The 14068-nt window shown below is 42.3% G+C and overlaps 1 protein-coding gene across 1 annotated transcript; it reads right to left on the bottom strand.

Moving 5' to 3' along the window:
* Positions 1-10: 10 nt before the first annotated feature.
* LOC109890977 (uncharacterized) lies at positions 11-3307 on the bottom strand. The gene is made up of 2 exons (XM_020483193.2): positions 2051-3307; positions 11-1700 (listed from the first exon to the last, which is right to left on the bottom strand). Exon 1 carries the CDS (start codon positions 3135-3137, stop codon positions 2064-2066), a length of 1074 nt encoding a protein of 357 aa, XP_020338782.1. The 5' UTR covers positions 3138-3307; the 3' UTR covers positions 11-1700; positions 2051-2063.
* Between the last annotated feature and the right edge of the window lie 10761 nt (positions 3308-14068).

Here is a 14068-nt window from a genome sequence, read left to right as displayed (position 1 = left end):
ACTTAGATTTCAATGAGAACAAAATGGCGACCCATTTTTTTCCTTTGAACAACAGGTAGGTGAAGGTGTAGTTTGCAGAGTGGAGGTCAGGTGTAAGACATATGGCTGTCTGTATGCAGATTGAGAGGCTGCTGCTGTGAGGGATGATGGGGTTGACGTTAAATACGAGACTGTGCGGGATTAATAGAGCCCTGTTGGGTTCAGTTTCCTGAAGGAGGGGGCACAGACCTACTGCACTAAGCTCTGCACAACACAACAGAGGCATGTGGTCCCAGAGATGCCAAGGTTTTTGCCCACAAGAGACAGATGGAGAGAACTCTGAGCTATCATTCAGTTTCAGCTGCCTTTTGATGTCCTTCCAGATCTGCAGGTGGGCGAATCGAGGCTATATTTTCTGTCAAAACTAAATGTCAGACTACAGCAACAAAATATACCAGAACTGTCAGACATAGCAGGTGCAATACATTTATATCATTTGGCCAGAAAAGCATTTTCTCACACAGTGACAGCCAAAGCATGGGAACTGAAAACGCTGATGGATTTATACATGATATACATATTGTAAACATCATCTGGTGAGGTAAAGCATAGAAAATATACTTTAAACATTTACTATTCTTAATCAACACAAACAGTTCCTAAATCAGTCGCAGTTATTTACCTTACAATGCTTCTACATCTGCATTGCTTGCTGTTTGGGGTTTTAGGCTGGGTTTCTGTATAGCACTTTGTGACATTGGCTCACGTAAAAAGGGCTTCATAAATACATTTGATTGATTGAGTAATCATTTCAGAACAAAAATATTGTCATACTGAAGTAAGAACAGACAAACACCAAAGAAAAGACACCGGTGTATAAGGTAATGCCAACAACTGTCAGCTATACAGCACACAGAGAGCCATTCACACTCACTGAGACATACTACAGCATTCACTGTTCTACATACAAGAAAACAGTTGTCAATTTAAATGGTATATATAGGAGGTAGCGAATAATAAAATATATCCCCCCTGAATGATCTAATTGATAAAATTCTAAAGTAGGCTAAAGGTAATATGTTGTGCCTGACATATTCTGTCTCCCACACTTCTGATAATCCACGGCTTTTACACCAGTACCTGCAATTGTCCTTTGCTTACTATCCGTACAGAATCCTGAGTCAAATTTACATTTCTTTCCTACTTTATCATAATTATTCTTTATACAAAACAGAGACAGACAGTCACGAAGAAAGGGATGGAAAGAATGTGAGGTTGAGATAAAGATAATAAAACAAAAGTTAGGCTTGGCTTGGCTTTGTTGGCTCCCTCTCCATAATGGCAATGGTGTTTATCACTGTCAGTAAGGGCAGTTGGTGCCTGGGCCACGCAGTTCAGGGGCTGACCAATGACTCTTCCGTGCTGGGCCCAGCCCCCCTCCCTGCCCTTTCATTGGCCTGTCTGGAGCAGCGGGAAGGGGAGAATGGGGAAAGGACGTTTGTAGAGTCTTAGGCCCTCCCATGTCTCCCTCGGGCTGGGGTGCCAGGCTCCTGTGGCTGGGTGGCAGAGGGGGATGTAGGTATAAGAGCCAGGCAGACATCACCAACACTGAGCTGATGGCAGCGGAGTCCACACAGACGGGCTGTTCTCGGGGGGCAGCAAGAGGACCAGCCACGTCCGCACACAAAGAACGGGTACTCCACATACACATCCAGAAACTCCTGTGATGAGAGATACTGTTAGTCATGACAATGCAGTACCTCTCTTTGTCCTCTAAGTGGTGGTAGGGTTCTGCAATTGGGGATTGGCATCAATACTTGCATCATGTCATGATGAGGGATACTTTAGGAATGTAAATCATTAGCATTTTATTTACCTTACTTTATGATGTAGACGGATCAAAAAGTGTGCTATTTGCAAATATGTATGATATCTTGTATATTGAATTCCATGTTATAAATTATGGAAATGTAAGAAGCCAAAAACACACGGACCAAAAACACACTGACCCTGTGATGATCTTGTGTGATGTAATGATGTAGTAGACTCAGCAGGATCAGGACCAGCTCACCTGAGAATGTTCTTCATGTAGGAGGATGAGGAGGCGGGAGAGGGAGGGGTCTGTGGAGGGGGAGATGTGCTGCACAGTACAGCAGCTCAGATGTAGCGCTGGACAGGCCTCTGTGTTGATCAGGAAATTCTTCTGTCTGCAAATCCTCCACCCTCCTCAGTCGCCCGTCTCTGAGCTCGATTAGAGAGCCTGCCGCAAAGTGAGGGAGCAACCAGGGCAGCTGGTTAGAAGAGGTGGAGGGGTAAGAAGAGTGATGGGTGGAGAGAGGGGTAGACACGTCTACTTTTTCTGTTACTCCCACAGTCCAGTTTTTCTCTGTTGACTGAACAGTAAGTGACGGTCTTATGGGAGATTCTTCTGCAAACGCCGAAGGACTTTGCCCTGAATCAGGATACTTGGGGGCTGTGGAGTGGTGTGTGTAGACCAGTTCAGGGTGGTGGTGTAGGTCCTTGGAGGCAGTAGGAGAAAGAGCAGTGTTCAGGGGGGCAGAACCTGCCTCTGAGCTGTGGCTCTGTGACTGGTTTACTCCCTGTTTCTCTCTTCTCATATACAGGCCCCTCTGTCTGTTTTGCTGTTCGGTGTGTAGACTTAACTTCTCCCTCATTTTTTTATTAAAGTGGCAACTGTACCCTCCATCCTCCCCACCGGGCTCCTCGGTAGGCTGGGACATATTTCTGCAGATAGAGTGGCGGCGTGGGTGTTCTGAGGGATATGTGGAGCGGTCATTGAAAATGTAGGGAATATGCCATCCTGGCGAGACTGCAGCCCAACCTCTGTAATAGTGCTCCCTCCACTCAGCCCAGCCATGGCTATCCCTGATAGGAGAGGAGAGATGGTTGGCTCTGGTGGTGGAGGCTGTGGTGGGGGACTGGGTCCAGGGCTGGTATAGCGGGGGAACAGATGCATGTGTAGGTGGGAGCAGGTTTGAGTGGGATGCATTGTAGGGCTTGACTACATTATGGCTCTTGTAGGGGAAGGGGACCTTGAATGTGACAGCAGCAATCTGCTCTGAGAGGCCTGGTCTGGGGTCCCTCTTTTCGGGCGGGAGGCTCTCTCTGTCTGGGTCTGGGGTTGGTGTGGTGCTCATTGGTTCACCCAGTCGTCACATATACTGTCACTTCTCTTCTCCGGCCTACAGGTTGTTGTGGAAAGGTTAAGTCAAATAAGCCTCCTGTGAAAGAGGCCGGCTGAGGGATCCTGTCACTCCCTGGTGAAGCATCTCTGACAGAGAGGTCACAAGGGGTCTCAGTCTCAATGCTCCAGTCTGAAAAAAGACAGGAAGGTATTTGTTTGACATATGTTATAATTGAACCAATTCTTAAATTTCCATATAATTTATGTCAAAAGCACTAAGATAATTGTATACATTTTATAGCCTCATATAACAGGATTCTCAGCTTCTAGTCACATGGCTTTTGATGATTTCATAAACCATACTTCACTATGTACTCATAACACCTCTCTCTCTCTTATCCCTCTAACTTCTACTTCATTAGTGATAGACAGAGAGACTTTCTCTGCCTTTTCTCCCTCACTCTCTTAGACCCCTGTGGAGTAACAGATGGTAACTATGAACCTTAAAGTCTCATCACTAATTTCTCCATTGCCTCGAAATTGGAGCCTTTCAAACCATAGACTGCTGCATTGAGAGTGTGATTGACAGCTGAAGTCTGGATCAGTAGAACACTTAAATTTGACCAGATCTCCCTCAGAAGACGTTACTATGGTTAATCAGTGTATTACTGTATATGTGCATACTGTGAGAAAAGGGTAGATAAGGGTGCTGTGCTTTCCAACACTGCCCTGCCGGGACATTCGGTTCTGGGCATGAAGCCAAACATTTCCTGATAAGTAAAATTGAACGTTTTCGAAATGTTCTAAGAACGGAAGTGAAAAATGGGCCGGTTCTGGAAACGTACATTTTTAGGTTGTAGGGAGGTTTTAGGTTGCAGGGAGATTGATTATCCTCAGATCCTCAAAAGGTTGCACCATTACAGCTGCACCATCAAGAGCATCCTGACTGGTTGCACCACTTCCTGGTATGGCAACTGCTCTGCCTCCGACCGCAAGGCACTACTGAGGGTAGCGCGAACAGCCCAATACATCACTAGGGCCAAGCTTCAAGCCATCCAGGATCTCTATAAAAGGCGGCGTCAGAGGAAGGCCCTACAAATTGCCAAAGACTCCAGCCACCCTAGTCATAGACTGTTCTCTCTGTTACCACACGGCAAGCGGTACCGGAGCGCCAAGTTTAGGTCCACGAGGCACCTGAACATCTAGTTAAATGGCTACCCAGACTATTTGCATTGCACTCCCTCCCCTCCCCTCTCCACATCACTGCCACTCTCTGTTGTCATCTATGCATAGTCACTTTAATTGACTCTACCTACATGTACATACTACCTCACCTAACCAGTGCTCCCGCACAATGACTCTGCACCCTGTATATATCGTTATTTTTTACTGCTGTTCTTAATTACTTGTTACTTTTATTTCTTATTCTTATCTGTATTTTTTGAAACCGCACAGTTGGTTAGGAGCTCGTAAGTAAGCCCTTCACTGTTGTATTCGGCGCATGTGACTACTAAAATTGGATTTCATTTGATTCTGAGAACGTTTTACTATGGTTCCATGAACATTTTAAAGTTCTGAGAACTGAAATTATAGGTTATGTAGAAGTTTTTGAATAACTTCTTTAAAACTTTCAATGAATCTTAAGACTGTTAGCTTAGTTTAACTGATTGGACCTCCAAGCACAGATAAGACACATGGAAATGATTTTGCTTAGGCATTAATCACGCAAACACATTTCTAGCGTGACATGTTTTTTTAAAACTCATACAAAGCTGTTCATTTTAGTCTATTCAAACAGACCCCATTTCAAAGGAAACAAGCACTCATTAAGATCGGGTGTGGCAAATTAGTGAGCGTGTCCTGCACACCTGAACACACTTAACAAGATAGAGGATTGAGAGAGTTTTGTTGATGCTGAGAACAGAATGTTTACGTTTTTCAATAACATTCTTAGAACGTTCTTTGAACGTTACAGCTTTCTTGTGTTTTTTATGTCAAACCAGTCGGAGAACGTTCCTAGAACAAGTTCCTTAAATGTGCTGAAAATGGTCCAAAGCCCAGCAACTATCCCTCACCATTCCCAGAACATTTTGGGAAGGTTGTATGCAAAATAACCATAGGACAACCACGCTCTCACCAAGTACTAAGAAACATATGGTTCTCAGACTTTTATGTACGGGCTCGGGAGAGACGAAGGTTGAAAGTCATGCATCCTCCAATACACAACCCAACCAAGCTGCACTGCTTCTTAACACAGCGCGCATACAACCTGGAAGCCAGCCGCACCAATGTGTCGGAGGAAACACCATGTATCTGGTAACCTTGATTGCGCCCGGCCCGCCACAGGAGTCGCTGGTGCGCGATGAGACAAGGATATCCCTACCAGTCAAACCCTTTCCCTAACCCGGACGACGCTAGGCCAATTGTGCGTCGCCCCACGGACCTCCCGGTCGCGGCCGGTTACGATAGAGCCTGGGCACAAACCCAGAGTCTATGGTGGAACAGCTGGCGCTGCAGTACAGCGCCCTTAACCACTGCGCCATTACATTCACTATTTGACAAGCACTTCACGGCATCCCCTTTGTGTGGCCGTAATGCACCCTAAAATAATCTATGCCTTTTACGGCCAGTGGCCGTTGTGTCCTTGGCCCGGAGTGCTTCGTTGTCCCCTTCTCCCTGAGTGCTGCACGTTCCAAAGCATCTCTCACTCACATGGCTCTCCATCACGTGATCGGGTCTTTCTCACAGGCTACAAGTGAAGACAGACACATCAGGGACGCAACTGCCTGCGTCTTTATCCAATTCCAAGGTGCATATTGAAGCTATTGTCCACATTTACTTTTCGTCAGCCAACAAGATGAGTAGGCCTAATGAACATCAAAAGCACTAGCTTATGTCAATCTAATATCCCCCATAGTACAAAAGTTGACCTATTCTATTCTGTGTGAGAAATTCATATTCCAAACATAGTCTGGGACAGTTGGGGAAACGATAGAACCCAAATTAATACAACCGCTAGTTTCAAAAAACGTTTTTACCCAATGTGGTTGACTCAACAGATTAGAACGTTTATCTTAAAATGTTGCTAAACTATTAGTCTATTTCTTCACATTATAAGGGAAGGAATGCACACATGGCAGTAGGCTATAAGTACGAATGTTCCATTAGCGGGACAACACCATTAACAAAGTGACCACAAATGGGATTATGCATATAATGCATTTATTATTAAGGTGCATTTCTATGGTGAAAATGACCTTCCCCAAACTTGAAACTCACACGCTGCTTATGTAGGCTCTACACCCCTTGTAAAGCGGATTAATGTGCTTCATTTTAAGATGTTTTTTGGCCACTTTAGTTGTGATGCAAACCTTATCAAAACATATGGGCTAGGCTACATGAGGTGTTTTTAAAAAAAGGGCATAGTTTCTTGCCTCATGCTGGGCATCATTCACAAGTGACAATATGTAATTCACAAGTGATAGGCTAATATTATCAACCATCAGACTATCCTTGATTTAATCTTGTCTTTACATATACTAAATAATATACATGTGACATTTGTTTTGATTTAGAATGGACCATTATCATGCATCTGTCTCGAAACAAGGACAGCAGAAAAAAATGTCATCTATGTACTTAAACGGTGGATGCTTTTCCCATGGTTCATTTTCATGCCAGCCAGGTAAGATATACTCTTGTTTTAAAGATAAGCAATGTGCTAAATATTAGAAAAAGGTTAGAAATAAATATATTAGACCTAGCATGTAGAAAGATGATGGGATCCTCCTCTTTTTAATAGAGGCCATCGCTCTCTTTTCTCACACAATTGCATAGCTTATAGAAATTGTGCGCAACATGAGTTCATGGGCTCTCATGAAGTGTTTGATTAGATTTTCTATTACATTTGCATTGACGTCAGAGTGATTATATAGTCAGAGCCCTTTATGTAGTCTCACTATTGTTATTTTACAGCTGCTCTTAATTACTTGTTACTTTTATTTCTTATTGTTATTCGTATTTTTTTAAACTGCATTGTTGGTTAGGGGCTCATAAGTAAGCATTTCACTGTAATTCGGCACATGCGACTAATGATTGATTTGATTACAGGGACAATAGAGTGCTGAGTACCAGGCAGTTATAAAGTTGGGTAGGCTACTTATGGCCATCAACAGCATCAGATCTGGGAGAAGTCTAATTACCCTGACTAAAAGGTAACGTGTCATTTGAATGCCTTCATGACTCGTGACCCCTGTTAATACGGTCACCGCATCAGCCCTAATTGAGTGACCTTTGTCCAAAGATGCCACATATCAGGTTTCATGAAGATCGGTCATTCGGTGCCAGAAGAGTAGCGTTTTAAGTGTTTTTCATAAAATTATAAATGGCGGGAAATCTATCATGGTGGACCTTATGTGTCACTGAGGCAAATGAGTTCCTCGTGAGGAGAGCGACCTATGTACATAATTTCATGACTTAAAGTCGAACGGGGTGAGGGGCGTGACCTTTCAAAGTTTGTATTTTCAGTCTCTTGTCATAGCTCCACAATCTGGCCAATCAGTGTCATTTTGTAAATGCCGGATCTCTATGGCAAGAAGCATCACTCACACAAGTTTAATGCAAATCGGGCCAGTGCTGTCTGAGATATTGCGTGTAACTAACATACAAACGTACGAATGGACGGAGACAGATCCACAGTTCCTTCCCCGATTTCATTGTGGGGGACAACTGTGCTGTATGTACTCAACTGTGTTACTATTAGTGGAATAGTAATTGGTATGAAAGTCCCGACATTTAATGTTTAATGGTTATCATTATATATGTGCAGAGATCTTTTGTCACAAACAAAACATTGCCAAGCTATTAAAGTTACACCACAAAACATATGGTATTTTTATATTTTACTTGCTATATTGTATTTACTTTGCCATCATGGCCTTTTTTGCCTTTACCTCCCTTCTCACCTCATTTGCTCACATTGTATATAGACTTGTTTATACTGCATTATTGACTGTATGTTTGTTTTTACTCCATGTGTAACTCTGTGTCGTTTTATCTGTCGAACTGCTTTGCTTTATCTTGGCCAGGTCGCAATTGTAAATGAGAACTTGTTCTCAACTTGCCTACCTGGTTAAATAAAGGTAAATAAAATAAATAAATAAATAAATATCATATCACAATATGTAAATTCTTATTGATGTGAACCCTAATGATCTAGATGAGTTACAGTAGATGCATTTCATCACTGATGCAATACAGTATTGCTGTTAAGTTTTTACCACTTGGTGTAAATGTAACACTTCAGGCAAAACAAAAAATAAATAGCATGTATATCTAATGATGACAAGGGCAATGTTAACATGAATACCTTCCTCCCACACACATTCACACATGATTATTATCACATACACATGTGAATACTTGATGCCTTACCTCTCTCTTCTGGTGAAGGTATGAGTCCTTAGTAAAGCATGTTGCAGAGTGAATGAACATCCAGACAGCGTCACTGTGTCTATCAGACAGATGCATGCTCTATTTATCCTCCCACCCTCTTTAACACCTCGGGAAAAAAGAGTGGGAGGAAAAATAGAGCATGCAATCTCAGTAAAAGAGAGTGGGAGGAGCATGCCCCTCGGTAAAAGAGAGTGGGAGGAGCATGCCCCTCAGTAAAAGAGAGTGGGAGGAGCATGCCCCTCAGTAAAAGAGAGTGGGAGGAAAAATAGAGCATGCATCTCGGTAAAAGAGAGAGGGAGGAGCATGCCCCTCGCTAAAAGAGAGTGGGAGGAGCATGCCCCTCAGTAAAAGAGAGTGGGAGGAAAAATAGAGCATGCATCTCGGTAAAAGAGAGAGGGAGGAGCATGCCCCTCGGTAAAAGAGAGTGGGAGGAAAAATAGAGCATGCATCTGAGAATGTTTTATTATAGAGGGCCATGACCTCTATAGAGCATGCATCTGAGAACATTTTATTATAGAGGGGCGTGACCTCTATAGAGCATGCATCTGAGAACGTTTTATTATAGAGGGGCGTGACCTCTATAGAGCATGCATCTGAGAACGTTTTATTATAGAGGGGCGTGACCTCTATAGAGCATGCATCTGAGAACGTTTTATTATAGAGGGGCGTGACCTCTATAGAGCATGCATCTGAGAACGTTTTATTATAGAGGGGCATGACCTCTATAGAGCATGCATCTGAGAACGTTTTATTATAGAGGGGCGTGACCTCTATAGAGCATGCATCTGAGAACGTTTTATTATGGTTCCCTAAACATTTTCTTGGGAGATTAAATTAACATTCTGAGAATTGAAATTCTAGGTTACTTGAAGGTAATTAAATAATGTTTTTTTTTACTCATACAAAGCTGTTTATTTTCATTATATTCAAACAGACTCCATTTCAAAGTAAACAAGCAGTCATTAAGATCAGGTGTGTGAGAATAGTTTGTGCGGCCAACACACCTGAACACACTTAACAAGATAGAGGCTAGACAGAGTTTTGTTTGCACTGAGAACAGAATGCATATGTTTTTAAATAACATTCTTAGAACGTTCTTTGAATGTTACTAAGGTTTTCTTGTGTTTTTTATGGAAAGTTTTCTTAATGTTCTAAGAACATGACTTTAAATACACTGAACAAACATATAAACGCAACATGTGAAGTGTTAGTCCCATATTTCATGAGCTGAAATAAAATATCCCAGAAATGCTCCATACGCACAAAAAGCTTATTTCTCTCAAATTTTCTCAACAAATTTGTTTACATCCCTGTTAGTGAGGGTTTATCCTTTGCTAAGATAATCCATCCACCTGACAGGTTTGGCATATCAAGAAGCTGATTAACCTCTCTAGGGTACGTGGGACGCTAACGTCCCATCTGACCAACATCCAGTGAAAGTGCAGGGCGCCAAATTCAAACAGAAATTTCATAATTAAAATTCCTCAAACATACATGTATTATACACCATTTTAAATATAAACTTGTTGTTAGTCCCACCACAGTGTCTGATTTCAAAAAGGTTTTACGACGAAAGCATACCATGCTTTAGGATGTTTTTATCATACATCTTCAAAAATGTTTCAACCGGAGAATTCCTTTGTCTTTAGAAATGAAAGGGAACGGAGTTAACTCTCACGGGCGCTCGCCTGACTGAGCTCAAGGCCTTCTGGCAGACCCATGACTCAATCAGCTCGCATTCTCTCCCACTTCACATTAGAAGCCTGAAACAAGGTTGTAAAGACTGTTGACATATAGTGGAAGCCTTAGGAAGTGCAATATGACCCCACAGACACTGGATATTGCATAGGCTAAGACTTGAAAACCTACAAACCTTAGATTTCCCACTTCCTGGTTGGATTTTTTTCTCAGGTTTTTGCCTGCCATATGAGTTCTGTTATACTCACAGACATCATTCAAACAGTTTTAGAAACTTCCGCGTGTTTTCTATCCAGATCTAATAATATGCATATCCTAGCATCTGGGCCTGAGGAGTAGGAAGTTTACTCTGGGCATGCTTTTCATCCGGACATGAAATACTGCCCCCTACCCCAAAGAAGTTAAACAGCATGTTCATTGTACAGGTGCACCCTGTGCAGAACATTATGTGCTAGCTTGGTATCCTGCACCATTCCCAGAATGTTGTGGGAAGGTTGTATGCAAAATAACCTGAGGACAACAAAGCTCTCACCAAGCACTAAGAAACATATTGTTGTCAGAACGTTATGTGCAAGCTGGGCCACCATCTCTAGCCCTCTCAACCTCTCTAACATATTTCCCACTATCCCTCTCTCTGGCTCTGTCTCTCTCTCTATGTTTCTAGCTATGTCTTCACTCCATCTCCCTCCCTTCTTCTCTCCCTTAAACAACCCTTCTTTCTCTCTCTATATATCTTCTCTCTGGTTTCCGACTCTTTCCCTATCTCCTTTTCTCTTTCCCTATCTCCTTTTCTCTTTCCCTATCTCCTTTTCTCTTTCCCTATTTCCTTCTCTCTCTCTCTCTATCTATCTATCTCTCTCTCCCTCCCTACCCCTCTCTCCCTCCCTCTCCCTCTCTCTGGGTGTATAGATAGACATGAGACTGCCGTGAGACTCGTCAGCTGATAGTTGGGGTATAGCTGCCTGATGGGCGTGGCACTCTGGTGAAGGCGGGAAACTATAGCTTTGAATGTTCCGGGCATTACACACCTTTAGCTTTCTTGAGTGTTCAACAAGGTGGAATGCAAAACTTTCCTATGGACTATACACTGAGTGTACAAAACATTAGGAACACCAGCTCTTTCCATGACAAAGACAGACCCGGTGAATCCAGGTGAAAACTATGATCCCTTATTGATGTCACTTGATAAATCCACTTCAATCAGTGTAGATAAAGGGGAGGAGACAGGTTGTCTGATGGACAAATCTGAGTTTGGCGGATGCCAGGAGAACGCTCCCTGCCCCAATACATAGTGCTAACTGTAAAGTTTGGTGGAGGAGGAATAATGGTTTAGGGCAGTTTTTCATGGTTTGGGCTAGGCCCCTTAGTTCCAGTGAAGGGAAATCTTAACTCTACAGCATATAAAGACATCCTAGATGATTCTGTGCTTCCAACTTTGTGGCAACAGTTTGAGGAAGGCCCTTTCCTGTTCCAGCATGACAATGCCCAAGTGCACAAAGTGAGGTCCATAAAGAAATGGTTTGTCAAGATCGATGTGGAAGAACTTGACTGGCCAGCACAGAGCCCTGACCTCAACCCCATCGAACACCTTTGGGATGAGTTGGAACACAGACTGTGAGTCAGGCGTATTCGCCCAGCATCAGTGCCCGTCCTCACTAATGCTCTTGTGGCTGAATGGAAGCAGGTCCCTGCAGCAATGTTCCAACATCTAGTGGAAAGCCTTCCCAGAAGGGTTGAGGCTTATAGCAGAACAGGGGGGGGACCAACTCCACATTAATTCCCATGGTTTTGGAATGAGATTTTCGACGAGCAGGTGTCCACGTACTTTTGGTAATGTAGTGTGCATCCGTTGGCTTCACAGTTATTGCAATTCTCAGTTGTTGAAAATTCCCACAGCCAATTCTCACATGTCTATCACTCTATCACTGTGAACACCAACAGTCTTTTCTTAATTCTCTCGCTGCTGCATACCTTTGAGACACCCAATACATCCGATCCAATGAACAGAACGCCAGACAGTGTGAATGACAGTAAAGTTAGAAAATGAACAGCCATAATTACCTTCTATTCAACAGTTAAAAAGATCAGCATTTAGACTGAGATACATTCAGAACAGACATCATTTTGAACTCATGACACAAAAATATATGTTCCTTCTTTTACTCTCCTTTGTTCTCCTCTCTTTATATTCTGATATTACATTCTATTCAGCTCTACTCTCTCATTCTACAGACTAAAAAATGATGATTGCCTGATCTGATTCACATTTAGCTGCAGATGCTACATTCTCTGCATGGTGAAAACCCAATCATGATGAAGCCCACAAACACATTCGAGAGAGGTGACAAGAGCTTCTCATTTTGAGTCACATCATGCTTCCTCTGCCCACACACACTTTCTCAGACAGTACAGGACATGCCATTAGCGTTATGCATGCATCTGCAGTCAGTAGCCTACATCTGCACCCATGCATGGATGCCAAGACTTGTTATTGTTAATGTTTCCACTTGTATACAAAGACAGAGTTATTCATATGTCCTTCCCCTCTCTCCAGTTCTTTCTCTTTATGTCGCTCTCTGGGTGTTATCATGTGTGTGTGTGTGTGTGCTTTCAGTTCAAAGCTACCTCACAGGAAAACATTGTATACAATAAAACCCCATTGACATTACCGTTTATATACCATATATACGGCCTATTCACGTCAAGCTAATACATTTTTTATGAGCTATTTGGATGCTGGTATAATAATGATCTATTTCCAACAGCTCAGGTTGCAAGGAAAAGAAAGCGTATATATTTTCACCACTAGATGGTGTCAATAATGTTGATATTCACATAATGCTGTTTTGCTGAGTGATCATTATTTATGTATTTGCAGGCAATCATGAATTATCATTAAAAAGGTTCCAGGCAACATATACATTTGCTGGGACTGTACTACCCTTACATCAAAAATACCTACTTTTACATGATACTTTTTGAATTATCAGTATATAGTACGATATCAAAACTGCATTGCAATTAACATTAGCAACACTTGCTCTTTCCATGACATAGACTGACCAGGTGAAAGCTATGATTCCTTATTGATGTCACTTGTTAAATCCTATTAAATGAGTGTAGATAAAGGGGAGAAGATATGTTAATGAAGGACTTTTAAGCCTTGAGACAATTGAGACATTGATTGTGTACTGGTGCAATTCAGAGGGTGAATGGGCAAGGTGAAAGATTTAAGTGCCTTTGAACAGGGTATGGTAGTAGATACCAGGCACACCAGTTTGTGTCAAGAACTGCAACTCTGCTGGGTTTTTCACACTCAACAGTTTCCCGTGTGTATCAAGAATGGTACACCACCAAAAGGATATTCAGACAACTTGACACAAATGTGGGAATCATTGGCTTCAACATGGGCCAGCATCCCTGTGGAACGCCTTCAATTGAGGCTGTTCTGAGGGAAAAAGGGGGTGGAACTCAATATTAGGAAGGTGTTCCTAATGTTTTGTGTACTTTGTGTAATTGTATGCTTTTACGGCTACAAAGATTTATTTAAAGTACATTCCTATAATAAAGGATATTTTAGATATTTAGATATTTTAGAGGTATTGGCTTCTAATAAAATTTTTGGTGAAAAAAATGGAACCTATGCCATGAACTGAATTATACATAAAGCCGCTGAAATCAACTATTCCTCTGAAGAACAGTGTGTGCTCGGTCAAAAGGGCGAGCCTTTGATTTGTTCAATAACATCAATGCTATTCCATTAATGGCAAGAAGATCTTGTATCCTGCCGCA

The sequence above is a fragment of the Oncorhynchus kisutch genome, linkage group LG5 (genome assembly GCF_002021735.2).
Source record: "Oncorhynchus kisutch isolate 150728-3 linkage group LG5, Okis_V2, whole genome shotgun sequence".
NCBI classification, from domain to species: domain Eukaryota; kingdom Metazoa; phylum Chordata; class Actinopteri; order Salmoniformes; family Salmonidae; genus Oncorhynchus; species Oncorhynchus kisutch.
Note: the sequence above shows the minus strand (reverse complement) of the source record. Positions and strands in the feature narration are given on the sequence as shown.